The 15,169-nt window shown below is 37.0% G+C and overlaps 1 protein-coding gene across 1 annotated transcript in view; it reads left to right on the top strand.

Moving 5' to 3' along the window:
• Window positions 1-505: 505 nt before the first annotated feature.
• cenpf (centromere protein F) overlaps window positions 506-15,169 on the top strand; it is a 57,537-nt gene continuing 42,873 nt past the window's right edge. Inside the window, exons 1-6 of the mRNA XM_034017203.3 lie at window positions 506-742; window positions 1,373-1,582; window positions 1,920-2,116; window positions 3,095-3,210; window positions 3,309-3,400; window positions 5,667-5,949. Coding sequence (XP_033873094.3) covers window positions 1,421-1,582; window positions 1,920-2,116; window positions 3,095-3,210; window positions 3,309-3,400; window positions 5,667-5,949 — 850 coding nt within the window. The 5' untranslated portion in view covers window positions 506-742; window positions 1,373-1,420. The remainder of the gene's footprint in view (window positions 743-1,372; window positions 1,583-1,919; window positions 2,117-3,094; window positions 3,211-3,308; window positions 3,401-5,666; window positions 5,950-15,169) is intronic.

Raw genomic sequence — 15,169 nt, forward strand, 5'->3', positions numbered from 1 at the left:
TAGTAACAGATGACTAAGTTAAAACATTGTTGCATATATAGAAGACGTGTTACCATACTCAAATGTACAAGATTATTGTAAATTCATATGCAATAATAATCTCTCTTTTCTGAATATATGCCCTACATCTTCCCCACATACTCTATGTCTTTTAAAATTATTAACTTGCTGTCGCAGCCTAGTCTTTCGGTATTTTCTGTGGTACAAGAAGGGGAGCGAACGTGCCTGGTACGATTAATTACAAAACTCAAGACAGACCATATATTAATCCAGGGTTTTGAAAGCTGTTCAGTCACAAAGCACCTAAATAAAGCGCTGTTAGTTTGGGTTTTGTAACAAAACACGAAAATTCAGCGGCACATCTCTGCTGTTCTTAACCTCTTTACTGCACTGTGAATCAGCAGCAGACTGGCAGTTTTGGAACATCCGCTTTACAACAGGCCAATGAGAGACTTACTTCCTTTAAAATAGCCAAACAAATCACTTATGGGCGGTACCTTATTTGAATATGGTTCCAACAAGCAATCAGGAGTCAGCTCTCAGTTACAGTTGGAGTCAGAATTGTTTTGGTCCAATTAGAGGTTCTGGTTCATTCTTACTGGGGTGTAAACTGTCGGTTTGAGGCTGGCAGCAGTGACCAGCGGGGAAATTTGAATTTATTGTCGGCGAGAAGTTCAAATACATGGTGCTGAGGGAGTAATTTCCATTGTAAACATCTGTTAATAACTCGTATAACGCCTAGGTAAGCAAATATATGTTATTAATTGCCATGATATTAGGATTATTTACTGCTTGGTCAATGGTTGGTAATTGCTTGTTTTCTAATTTCATTGTCTAAATGTTTATGCGCCACTTCGTTCACGATTGAGATGCATGCCTTTGTTTCGCTTACGTTTATTTTTTTAATTAAAAAATGAAAGTTTTTGTACCTTTTTCAGAGTTTTTTGGTGGTGTTCTTAAATTGAGTACTTTATTTTCACGAAATTTGTAAGCAAACTCACCATACCGCGCTGGATTGAAGAACTCGTTATGTATGAATATCCCGCCGTTTTTAGCAGGGTATTACAATTGCAGTTCTCTTAGTTCTAAATTAAACAAACAATGTTATTTAGTTATTGTAGTTTAAAAGTTCAGTTTTTTTAAATTTTATTTATGACAACGTCAATTATGCAGATTTCCTGTCACTGTAGGCAAGCTATGCGTACATAATTCATTATAACAATACACTGTGATCATTTTAATATATAATTTATAAATAATAACTGCAAAGTGATACATGTACTCCCTACCAGTCTGGGTGTGCATTTTGCATTTCTGTCCGTTAGCCTATGGCGTGAACTTACTGTCTCCATTTCATGACTTGATTTTTCAGGCTATGCTGATCTCTTCGGAGTAAAGATTTCTCATAAGCTTTTTTGAAATGAGTTGGGTGGTAGACGAGTGGAAGGATGGGCTTCCCACCAGAGCCCTCCAAAAAATCCAGGAAATGGAGAGCCAACTAGACAAACTGAAAAAGGAAAGACAACAAAGACAGTTTCAGCTGGAATCCATGGAAGCCGCTTTCCAAAAGCAAAAACAAAAGGTAAGAAGGGGTGGCTACGGGCTACTATTGATTTAACCTTACTGAGATGTACTTGCATTTATGGTTCCAATACAAATTAAATAAAGTAATCCATTCATGTTAACCAAGTGTTAAACATTAGAAATAATGTTAATAGTTTTTCATTGTCCATGTTGTTTTAGCCGCAATATACACTCATATAGACTTAAAAACATGTTGCTGCATTTGAAATTCTGTAGGACTTGTAGTGGTTTATTTTCTGATTGGTTAAGATCATTATAAAGTTAATTTAACAGAATCTGTTAAATCCATATACAGCATCTTCTAACAGCTGAATTTGTCTTTAATCTGCTTTTAGGTGGAAAATGAGAAGAATGAGGTGACAGCAATAAAAAGAGAGAACCAGTGTCTAGTGGAATCCTGTAATAATCTTGAAAAGTCCAGACAAAAGATCACCCATGATCTGCAAGTGAAGGAGCAGCAGGTCAATAACTTGAAGGGGGAAATCTCTTCCAGCAAGAAACTAGTTGAAAAACTGGAGCATGAACTGAAAAGGTGAATCATTATGTAATATATATATTATCAATACTGTACAACCTGTTACAATCACTAAGGCTGTGTTAGTGCTTTCTGGCATCACAGAAATGCAATACGACTTTTTTTTAGCATGGGCCACAGTGTAAATATAGTTACTATCCATGTAATATATACTGGTATGTTTAACAGCTTCAGGGTTGCTACAGCATCATTGAATTGAAAACATCCCAGCTGTTTTTGACTTTGGAACTCTGGTAAACCTAAACTACATGGACAGTATGAGCTCTGATAGAAATTCAGTCAGACATCAAAATCCAAGCTGAACTGGATAAAACTCAATTTTTTAGTAAAATCTATTTATTTTCTCCAATTATATTAATGGCTAAACTAGGGCAATAGTTTTGCTTAACTGAACACTGCACTATTCTGCTACTGTAGGCATTAAACACATTTATTAATTAAATTAGCAAAGTGCTCCGAAGCTTTCTTCCACAGCAATATGTAAGAATTTAAAACATACTATTAGAAACCGGAGCAATTCATCAATAGTATCTATTAATACATCATCTTTCTAGATACCAAGATATGCCTTGCAGAATATTGTAAACATCAGGTTCACAGACCATAAAAACAAAAGAAAGCACTTGCAAATTGCATTGTGAATACAAACTGTCTTGAAGAAAAAATGGAAAAGGACAACAAAAAAACATTAGCTCGCTTCCAAACGGACTCCATCCCTTTTTGAGAAGTATGAACAGCAAGCAAATTGATAAAAGAACCAGACCGAGTCCATTTAAAATGGACATTTAAGTTGTTCCATTAAAGTATACCTTAATGTCCATCATATTGTATGTTCTATCTAAACCTCCTGAAGGCACCATGGTATGCAATATGAATTACTGTGTAACTCATGGTCAAGAACTTTAGTAATCAATAATATTTGTGGAACGAAAGCATAACAATCTACTTGAAATGTGAATCTGTTTTGTTTCTCAGGTGCAAGTTAGATCTTGAAAGAAATCCGGAAACAAGTGCATTGGTAGATTTGCAGCAATGTGGATCTCCACAAAAAAGCTTTGTTGCTCCTGTCACACCATGTCCAAGACTAAATGGTAAATGTAATTTATTTTCAGATACCTATTCCTTTCATTTGTTACTCCGAATATCCCCAGAATAATTATGACATAATGTTATGTTTTTTTTTTAAAAGATTCAAAACTAGAGGTCTTTCAAGAAAAATATAATAAAGAAGTTGAAGAAAGAAAAAGATTGGAAGCAGAACTGAAGATTCTGCAAGTTAAAGTAAGTGCAATAAGTGTTTTTCTTTGTTACGGTAATAAATACATTTCAAACAACACTGAGAAAGCTTGTGATTTCAGTTTAGCATTTCATATTGTTTGCTAAAAGTAATACAATTATACATTAAAAATGTGAAAAAAAAAAGTTTTCATAATTACAAATTCAAATTCCCACATAAACACCCCACTTCTAATTTTTATTTCACACATCTTTTGGACAGGTTCAGAACTCAAGTCAAACAAGTATCAATTAGGAAGAAATGTTTTAAGTGGCATAAATAACTGTTTTAATTAGCCTAACAGCATTTGATAATTTACCGATTTCAACACATTGTTTATTCCTTGCATATTTTTTAGGCTTGCTGACAAATGTTCTTCTAACTCTGCATGAAGATAAATAAGCAATAAAAACTTGTATTTGCAACTCTGCTTGGTATGAAAACAGTACAAATTATGTCCTTAACAGCCAAAACTTCTTGCAGTGTATGGGCTTTGCTGAATGTCATTCTAAAATGCTTGCATTGATTGTTCATTTATTCTTATTCATTTGAGTTTCCAGGCTTGCAGTACATACTAATTTTAAATTATATATATATATATATATATATATATATATATATATATATATATATATATATATATATATATATATATACAGTACAGTACTGTGCAGAAGTTTTAGGCAGGTGTGAAAAAATGCTGTAAAGTAAGAATGCTTTCAAAAATAGACATGTTAATAGTTTATATTTAAAAATTAACAAAATGCAAAGTGAGTGAACAGAAGAAAAATCTACATCAAATCAATATTTGGTGTGACCACCCTTTGCCTTCAAAACAGCATCAATTCTTCTAGGTACACTTGCACACAGTTTTTGAAGGAACTCAGCAGGTAGGTTGGCCCAAACATCTTGGAGAACTAACCACAGTTCTTCTGTGGATTTAGGCAGCCTCAGTTGCTTCTCTCTCTTCATGTAATCCCAGACAGACTCGATGATGTTGAGATCAGGGCTCTGTGGGGGCCATACCATCACTTCCAGGACTCCTTGTTCTTCTTTACGCTGAAGATAGTTCTTAATGACTTTCGCTGTATGTTTGGGGTCGTTGTCATGCTGCAGAATAAAATTGGGCCCAATCAGATGCCTCCCTGATGGTATTGCATGATGGATAAGTATCTGCCTGTACTTCTCAGCCTTGAGGAGACCATTAATTCAGACCAAATCCCCAACTCCATTTGCAGAAATGCAGCCCCAAACTTGCAAGGAACCTCCACCATGCTTCACTGTTGACTGCAGACATTCATTCGTGTACCGCTCTCCAGCCCTTCGGCGAACAAACTGCCTTCTGCTACAGCCAAATGTTTCAAATTTTGACTCATCAGTCCAGAGCACCTGCTGCCATTTTTCTGCACCTCAGTTCCTGTGTTATCGTGCATAGTTGAGCCGCTTGGCCTTGTTTCCACGTCGGAGGTATGGCTTTTTGGCCGCAAGTCTTCCATGAAGGCCACTTCTGACCAGACTTCTCCGGACAGTAGATGGGTGTACCAGGGTCCCACTGTTTTCTGCCAATTCTGAGCTGATGGCACTGCTGGACATTTTCCGATTGCGAAGGGAAGTAAGCATGATGTGTCTTTCATCTGCTGCAGTAAGTTTCCTTGGCCGACCACTGCGTCTACGGTCCTCAACGTTGCTAGTTTCTTTGTGCTTCTTCAAAAGAGCTTGGACAGCACATCTGGAAACCCCTGTCTGCCTTGAAATTTCTGCCTGGGAGAGACCTTGCTGATGCAGTATAAATACCTTGTGTCTTGTTGCTGTGCTCAGTCTTGCCATGGTGTATGACTTTTGACAGTAAACTGTCTTCAGCAACCTCACCTTGTTAGCTGAGTTTGGCTGTTCCTCACCCAGTTTTATTCCTCCTACACAGCTGTTTCTGTTTCAGTTAATGATTGTGTTTTAACCTACATATTGAATTGATGATCACAAACACCTGTTTGGTATAATTGTTTAATCATACACCTGACTATATGCCTACAAAATCCCTGACTTTGTGCAAGTGTACCTAGAAGAATTGATGCTGTTTTGAAGGCAAAGGGTGATCACACCAAATATGGATTTGATTTAGATTTTCTTCTGTTCACTCACTTTGCATTTAGTTAATTGATAAATATAAACTATTAACATGTCTATTTTTGAAAGCATTCTTACTTTACAGCATTTTTTCACACCTGCCTAAAACTTTTGCACAGTACTGTATTTTTTTTTTCTTTTTTACAGATAATAAACCAATCGTCAGTGAATCGCAAAGATATCGCAAGGCATCAGGCTGCGTCTTCTGTTTTTCCATGGCAACAGGAACAAACACCAAGTCGACAGTCACACAGCTCTCTGGAAACACCCTTGAAAAGCGGTTCCGGTACCTCAGGTTTTTTATGGGAACAAGAAGTAACCCCCTACAAATGTGATCTGAGATCTGCAAAGAAAGTGTCTGGCAATATCACTTTCAATGACAGTGCAAACTTTCAACAGGATGACAATCTAAAAGGAGTAATAAATCAAGGTATTTGCTATATTCAGATAATTCATTCTTAGGAAATTTGTAGAAAAACAGAAGAACAAATGTTATCTATCCCACACTGACAGCTAATTTATTACAAGAATACAACATACTTGTACCAAGGAAGTTGGATAACATGTAGATTAGGGATGCAATGGTTATGATTTTCCCAAACTGAACCAGCACAGGCATTTACATCAGCACTAAGCCTACAACATTTTCGTGAGCTTGTTGCACACTTTGCTGCATGTATAAGGTTCATATTAACATCCCTTAATTTTAATATGGTAACAAAAATCAAAAGTTATGACAAGACTTACCTTACCCTTAGTAGGGATAACTGTGGTTTCATACTTGGTCTCAGTGTCCAGGTGTCTAAAACTATTTATTGACGAAAGGTGCTGGAGCATGTACTAGTAGCAGGGGTGTGCAATTTTTGAAAAAAACTTGTTGTCCAAGAGACAACGTGTTTAGAAAAATCTATGTGTCCTCTCCCTGTCGCACAGAACACACACAAAAAAGTAGAACATAACTTTTTGGATTTTGGTTTTATTTAACAGTGAACACAATCAATCAATTAGTGGTTATCGGGGGCGGATCTAGCCTTGTAGCTTTGACAGGTTCACTAAATTCTTCAAGATACACAAAAGGTTCCCTGTGACCTCACCTCAACAAATATATAACATACTTTAAGTAAATTTAAGTAACATGCTAAGTACTACTAACAAGCAATACTTGTTAGTTATTCAAATGTAACAAATGCTTCTTCCTGTTTTTTTCTCACACTTTCTCTAGCTGAATCCAGCTCCTGATGTACAGGTGTTTTAGTTTGTTGCATCACACATACGAAATCATTGCCTACTATTACTGCTGCTTTGTGGAATTCTGATCTTTCTTGACATTTTCAGTTTTGTAACTGGTGAAGCCTAGATTTTTTTTAAAGGTTTTGTGTATAACCTGTCAAGTTTGTCTGCATTTTGTACTGTTTTTTTTTTACCAAAATACGCGCAATATATACAGTATGCTCTATCAAATTCTGCAAAGACAAAATGTTTTTTCTTTTGTTTTTCTATTGTATACTTATTTTTTTTAAACCGTGTACAACATTTTACAGCTATTTTTCCTCATCTAACATCTTGTCCCATGATGGCTAACTGGAACACTGCTGCAGCAGGGTGATCCTGGTTTCATACCCTGATGGCTTTTGGGAGGGCAACATTCTTGCACTACTCACTGAAAAATAAATAAATACATAAATGAATTAGTACATAAACACATTGCTATGAGACTGACAAATATGTTTTTAGTGATAAAAATGAAATGCTTATATATGAGATTATCTGTAAAATATTTTATTTTTAAATAAAATAGACTGTCAATCATTTTTAAATAGTTTAAAAAATCGGTGGATTGTCCATATCCAATAAATAACTAATATTGATTCTGTTGAAATTTAGTAAAATTAAAAATGTTTAAATCTAAAAAATATAGGATAAATAGCAAACTAGCAACACTAAAATCAAAAGAAAAAAAAATGCCAGGTTTGTCTTGAAATGCTTCTAAACAGTAAACTTAACGGTGTTTTTTTATTATTATTATTATTTTATATATAAACATCAACAAGTACACGCTTGACCATGGGCATTTAAATGCTCGATCCATTCGGAAAGCAGTGTCACTTATTTGCTAATTTGCAAAAAATTTAAATAAAACAGTATTACGTTTACAAGAGTAGTCTGTGCCTTGACAGAGGCTCTCAGACAGCCATTTGTGGGATTCTTTGTAACCAATAGAAGATCAGCTTCTTCCACAGCTGGCCAATCAGAAGTGATAGGGATGGTTCATAAAGACTTCGGAATTCAGGATTCAGAAACTTTGGCTCTCTAAATATACCCGTCATGTCTTTATAGCAAAAGAACAAACATAGGAAAAATAAATAAAAACTACTTGTCCGATGGGCAAAGTATAACGGCAAAACCTGTTGTCCCACGTAGGGGTGGGCAACACCAAAATTGTGCTCCACAATACCGATACTAATTTTAGTATCACGATACTCGATACTGCCACGATACCACCAGAAAAGAAACGATAAGCAGTTCCTGGTGTTTTAAATACTAATACTCACATTAATCGTTTGCACCATATTCCATTAAAACAAATAAAACGTTTTAATTTTTTTAAAAGAAATATTCGAAAGGTTTGCGCACTGCATAGAGGTTTATGCGTGAATGCGCAATATGTGCATGTTCGAAACTTTTTGCGTGGCACAATCCGTTCTGCCCTGTGCACAAATATAATATATTCAAAGCGCAATATGGGGGGAGTGATCGACAAATTGCGTGATCGTGCCATTTTCGAAAGTATGCGCCAAGAACAAAAAACAGTTTTGCAAGGCACAAAATAGAGTCCTGCATCGGGTAGGGTACACGCGGTTGACCCGCAAAAGCGGGACAGGGTTCGGGTCGGAATGTCAACATTTTTGTGGTTTGCGGCCCAAAAAATAATAATTTTCGGGTCTGAATTTGAATAACCAAAAACGTTTTCTGTCCTTTCAGCGTACTCGTCTGTAACCCTTTCCTAAAGAACGTATTAGAAGGTAAATGTACTGGTATTTCCTGCACTAAAGCAGGTGGCGATCCGGGAGGAGTCAGCTGTCTAGAGTGTTCTCGCTTGTTTGATATGTCACAAGATCTTTTTATCATGTATACTTGGTGATATTAAAAATGTTTGAACGATGTGAAACAAAAGATAGAGCAGGGTTTATATCATGTAGTTGGATACTAGTTCGAGAGGTAAATCAGAAGTGTGCAATTATTTTGGAATCATAGTGAATGAAAATAACGAACATGTGACTGGATTCGTTGCTTGTAAAGCGTGTAATTGTTTTGTAAACGACTGCCACAAAACTGGTACATCTCTGCGAAAGCACAGGTGTAGCTCCCTTTCAACTGGTTGCACAAAGGGAATAGACAGGTATTTTATAGTAAAGTAAGTAGAGATTGTAACATATTAACTATGTTAAAATATATGCAGACCACGAGAGAAAGCTACCACGCTGTATAGACTATTGTGTAAACTCAATCTGTGGAGAATGGTAGAGATATATGTGTGTGAATATGAGAGTCAGTTGACGCAGGCAGTAGGTAAAGGACAAACACTTGCGGATTTGTGTCGGGTTGCAGGTCTTATTAAAGCGGGTTGGGTCGCGGGTAAGAAGACGGTGTTGCAGCAGGTTGTGGGTTCGGGTCGGAAGCGGGTTGTAAAGATCGGACCCGCGCAGGACTCTAGCACAAAATAACGCTTTTAAAAAGCAAGCCTTAACTCCGCGCACACCACTCAAGCACTCAAGCACTGAACGCAGATGCTTTCCAAGGTATAACAATGGAAAACACCCAGCGGTTATTCAAGACTCCGTCCACATCTGCATTAGGCTACAGTACGGTATGTAACATAGACTGAGCCGGCAGATACAATACTAAACAAATACCTGTATAATTTAATCAACAACAACGACGATAATAGACCCATATACAGTAGAATAAATGTGTGTATTTCCTTATGCGTAAATCATTTTAAATAAGAGCAATTGCAGTAACGTAAATGTAATTGTAAGAGCAAAGTTGGATACGAGCAAATAGTAGGTGCAGTAAAGTCTTTAATTATGGATGGACAACACTTGTAGGTCACCACTGGCACAGTTTCCAGGAGATCACGGCTAATAGGCTACTGAGAAAGAAAAACGAAAAGAAAACGTAATAGAAAGCAAGAAAGTAAAAAAAAGATTCATTAAACAGGTAAAATGTACTCATATATTTGAGACACTCGTCAAAATGAAGAACGCAAATACAGATGCATCGATAGCTGGCCTCTCTTCCCAGCTTCCTGGTAGGTAAATCTGTTTGAATTCCGTATAATCTGTGATGGCCCTTTAACTATTTAGCTTATTAGCCATGCTAATGCCTATGATAATGATAAACGTTAGATTCAAATGTATGCATGTGGACATATTTTATATGCTTAAGATCAAAATTATTTGAATTGCTCTAAAGGCCTAATTTGAATGAAGATGGCAAAGTCTGCGAGAAGCGCATAAGGCTTTGCAATGCGTGGAATGGTTCCATAAAATGCACATAGCTAAATGCCTACCGTCAGCAACGTTAGTTTTGGCGAAGTACTGTGTGGGGCTAGTTTACGTTGCAGTGCCCACAGGGCTCAACCTGTGAAATAACCCTGTAGTTGCATTCACCAAAGGCTCCCTTTCCTTTTCAAACCCCGACCCTGTTAATTCTACAAGGTTATTTATTTCTCATTAATATCAGAGGCATACTTTTAAATGCTTGATCTGCATTCCATGCCATTGCCTGTGGGGGGGTGTGGGGGGGGACGACACTTTCAACAGGAGTATGAGTAAGGGATACACGTGCAGATTGGATCCACAGATTTCCATCATCGGGGCTACTAAATGGATGAGTGTTTTTGGCATTGTGGATTTGTTTTACAGTCCACACTTTTGTAAATATGTTTATGTATAATGTGGACAGCCAGGACAAGAGATTACAGTGTAAAGAGACGGGGCGTGTTTGTATGCAGCATAATTGAGCTACTGAAAAAAAAGACTCCTTGTTGACACTTATCCTAGCAAGCTGTTACAATATATGAATATTTAACTTTATTTAAGTAATGTTTTGAATGCATGCTGTAAGCTATTGTTTAATTTCTCCATTTAGTAGCTTCTTTCTGGATGTACATGCTGCTGTTCGGGGTGCCATTGCTACCGATGTGTGTTGAGGTTTGAATCTGCATTCATGTGCAGGTTACATTCATGTGGAGATTATGAGAAATAAGGATACACTGTACACCTATAATAGCTGCTTGGCGAGTAATGTTAATGGTTGCGGTATTGTATTCCAATTCTGTGCATTCTCGATTAGCTCTCTTTTGTGCATTTGTGATTCCGATTTCGCCCAACTGCTTTGTGCCGTGTTTGAAAATATCAATCTTTGTGTGAGGCACAAATTGTGTGCAGGGAATGCGTGTTGCTTCTAATATCAGGGCCATTGTGTATGCAACACACACAGTTATAACATAGCATGCTAAAAAAAGTCAACATTCCTTTTTTTTTTTTTTTTTTTTTTTTAAAAGAAATTTAGTCGCCAGTTATTTTTTGTATTTTTTCTCCCAATTTAGAATATCCAATGTTTAGACTCAGCTCATCGCTACCACCCCCATGCTGACTCGAAGCGTGTGCCATCATTTTTTTTAAAAGAAATTTAGTCGCCAGTTATTTTTTGTATTTTCTCCCAATTTAGAATATCCAATGTTTAGACTCAGCTCATCGCTACCACCCCCGTGCTGACTCGAAGCGTGTGCCATCAGCCGACTTCTTCTTTTCACACTGCAGACTCACCATGCAGCCACTTCAGTGCTACAGCGTCGGAGGACCATGCATTGACCAAAACGTAACAACAATTGAGAAAGTAAACTGCACAATTTAACTTTAGGTGAACTATCAAATCATTTCATTGCAAAATAATTGTCCGCACATTCAAGAAGACAGAAATAATACATTTACAAAAAGTTATCAAATAAGCTCCAGTTGTTTCATTAGTGGCAGTTTTTTGCAAGAAACACAGGCATATCCACATTTTCTTGTTTACGCTTGCTGCATCTGGGACTGCAGATGATTCCTGATATGCTAAACACACATTTTGAAGCACAACTCGAAGCTGCAATGCACAGGTATTTTCTGGCAAACTCGGAGAACAAGGGTAAAGTTCCTGGATTTTTCTTCCACCAAGCTAGAGGATCATCTTGAGCATCTATGTCTTCCATTCCGCCATAAAGCATGAGCTTACTTTTCAGTCTTTCCTCCTGAAGAGGGTGTAGCATGTATGCCAGCTGATGCAGTTGTCTCACCTTTTTTCTGCATCTTTATGGTGGATAGCAGCTCTTTCAAGTCGTCTTTTCTTGTTGACTGGCTCGTCTGTACTTTCATCAGGCTTGTCTGTCGCCATAGGTTGATTTGAGTCACTCGTGTGATTTGTAACCTGCTGCAAAAGCTCTTCCTTGGCCTCTTCTTGATTTGAAACAAGTGTCCTTAAAACGTGGGTCAAAATAAGTTGCACGATTGAGAATGCTTTGCAAGGTCCTGTCTTCATACCGCTGTTTTAAATCACTAGCTACTTTTTTCTTAATTTCAGTGGCCAGGTTTCTGTCATCCACAAGAACACTGCAGACAGCTTGCTGTTCTTCCAAGAAACACTGCACTATATCACAAGTTGAATGGATGAGTTTGTGTAGTGGAAGACCTGGGTTTGTTTGTTTCTTCGCCAACTGCCTTGTCATCTTGGAAGACCTTGTGAATGCTGAGACAGTTTTGTGCATTCTGGATAAAGTTGCTGACACTCGATCAATGTGTATTGCTTTGTTGATGGCCAGATCTAAATTATGTTCAAAGCATGGCATCCAAGAGTTAGAGGCAAAAGCCTTATGGTTGTTTGAGGCATTGCCAGTAGTTGTAGCTGACATTTTATTGATATCCAAATTCCAGTTTAAATATAATTAAAACTTTTTTTTTAAAATAAATATTTCCCTAAAACGTCACAGAATTTTAGATCAACATGTGTTTTTTTTTTTATATAGGCTATAAGCTGTACATTGTAAGCAAACAATATATTTGTAACGTGCCTGGGTTTTTTGGATGTACCGTAACTGGTTTTGTTATTGTACTAGTAGGATATTATTGTTTCTTTTTCTTCTTCTTGCAAAACAGTCCATGCGATTACAGTATTTGTTGCTACGTTACAGGTTTGCCGGTTTGTGCAGTGTTTGTCGTGCGGCTGCTAGGGATGTACCGTAAGTGTTTGTTATAAGACAATGTGTTCCTGTGCTGCAGGTAATTTATTAAAATATAAGTGCTCCGAGTTAAACTACAGAAAACCAGTTAGTGTTTTAACATATACATCTTTGTCCTTGCTGTTGCTCTGTTGTTGTTTCATAAAATGTGTCCGTTTGCCTCACAAAATGCTTTGTGTTATTCCCAGATCCCGCTAACGGTACATTTAATCTAAATAACATTATATTATTCACTAGTATTATTTATCCCAATAGAACCACTAGAAATATTGCTTTAGTTTTTATAGTTATTTAAATAAAGACAAACACTTAATAATTTTACAAACCTGCCGTTTTGCTTCTGCAAACAGGTTCGGGATGTAGATCAGACAAATGTTTAAACAAATTGGATGTATTGCCTCCTTTTGCCTGAATTTCTTTGACATCTTCTGCATTTTGGCTTTCCGTTGTCAATTGCCTGGCCCTCTTAATTGCACAAAAACCCAAAATAATCCCAAATCAAACTGGTTGCGTTACTTTTTTTCACAAGTACAGGAACATTTTGCTTGTTCGACTGCGCCATGATTGATGCTTCAATTTTTCAAACCGTGCGCAATGAATCATGGCAGTATCGTCTCCAGGTAGTACTGTCTGTCACGGTTGTACCGTGGCTCCCGGGGGTCCCAATATAAGAATCGCTACATGCACCGCTGGTACCGGTGTCCTGGGGAAATAAGTAGACCGGGGAAAAAGTGGATCGCCATCTAGAATTTAAAGGGGAGGTTCCATTGTTTCTAAGGTTTACGACGCCTACTAGTACTCAAGCCCAGGGAATAAGTTGACTGGATATATTAACTTAAAATAAATCATTTAAAATTAACTTTGTAAGTGTCATTTATATGCCTGTTTGTTTAACAACAATTGAACAGTTGCAACGTTATAGCAACTCGAGATGTTTTTGTTACATATTTGTAAGCAGTACTGTAAGGATAGGCATGCGAGCGATTATCAAAAAGTTAAAGCACGATTTTCAGTCATGGACAAAATTAAGCTCCGTCCTGCGGTTACTAACTTAGGCCACGATGCACAGCAATCACTGATGCACTTGTATTATTATTATTATTATTTATTATGCGCTTTGTTCTTTCATTTATTTTTACAGACAGTACTTCTTTTCCTATTCAGACAAAAAAAAAGTGAAACATGTTTACAAATTTAGCTATCATGTTTGTCTTTTTTTTTTTTAACTAGGATGTTAATGTTTTGTCTTTAATTGTGATAGTTAACGCTAGGCCTACTGACAAAATAATAATAGACCTTGCAGTACTACAATAATATTGTATGATTGTATGTCATTAGAATATATTACTAAAACATTTTAATTTTGATTAAAGATTGACAACATTTTGACGTGTAAAACCTTTTAATATACAGTAAATAAATCTTTGCAATCACACATCAACTATATCTGATTAACAACGGCATTTTTACAGGCAGAAAAAAGCTGACAAGCGTTTAACACTAGGCCTAGTATAAAGTGAGACGTAAGTTACAGTATAACTGAAAACTTTGCATCGCACTTATATTTTACAGACCAAAAATAAATAAAGTGATGAGTGAACACATTACTTTACAATCTGTAAAATAAAATGACCAGATAGAAAGTGTTGATTGATGTAGTTAACCTCCCCTTTAATCAAACTGCTGCCAAGCCTTCCTTTTTCCTTACTGCGCTTTTTCCCCGGTCTACTAATTCCCTATGACACCGGTACTATCACCCATACTTAGTCCCGGGCGTAAGGCGATACGAATTCCACACCCCTGTAGCAGGGTGTGGCAGGATGGCTTACAGTGGTGAGGTGTGGTGACGTCACGGACCAGGAAGTAACTGAACCAAAACAATGGACGGGCGGGTGAAACTGAACGCAACAGCGTTCAGCTGAATTTATTAACGAACAAAACAACAAAAACAGAAGGGCACGAGGGCCAAACGAATCAGACAGACAAACAAGTAAGTGTCGTGCTGGCTAACCCAGCACGTTTTAGCAATTGTTATTTTAAATTACAGGTTTTTAAATTATAAATAATAAGAAATACGCCACGCCGCAAACAAAAATACAAATAATAATAAATAGGTGCCGGACACTCTGCCACACAGGGATATACAAACACTACAAACTTTTTGTTCTAAAAATAAATAAATAAATGCACCCTAAGAAGTGAAAAGCTGAATATCTGCAGCTGCTTTTAAATTAGATGCTTCTGTGAGCAGGTCGGTATATTTTTTATTAAGGAAGCTGCATTTATTGTGCACATAAAATTACTGTTGCTGGACTCTGTCGGTATGTTGATTTGAATTCAGGTGTAAGGGCCTTATCCATAGAGTTGT

Source organism: Acipenser ruthenus, chromosome 6 (genome assembly GCF_902713425.1).
Source record: "Acipenser ruthenus chromosome 6, fAciRut3.2 maternal haplotype, whole genome shotgun sequence".
NCBI classification, from domain to species: domain Eukaryota; kingdom Metazoa; phylum Chordata; class Actinopteri; order Acipenseriformes; family Acipenseridae; genus Acipenser; species Acipenser ruthenus.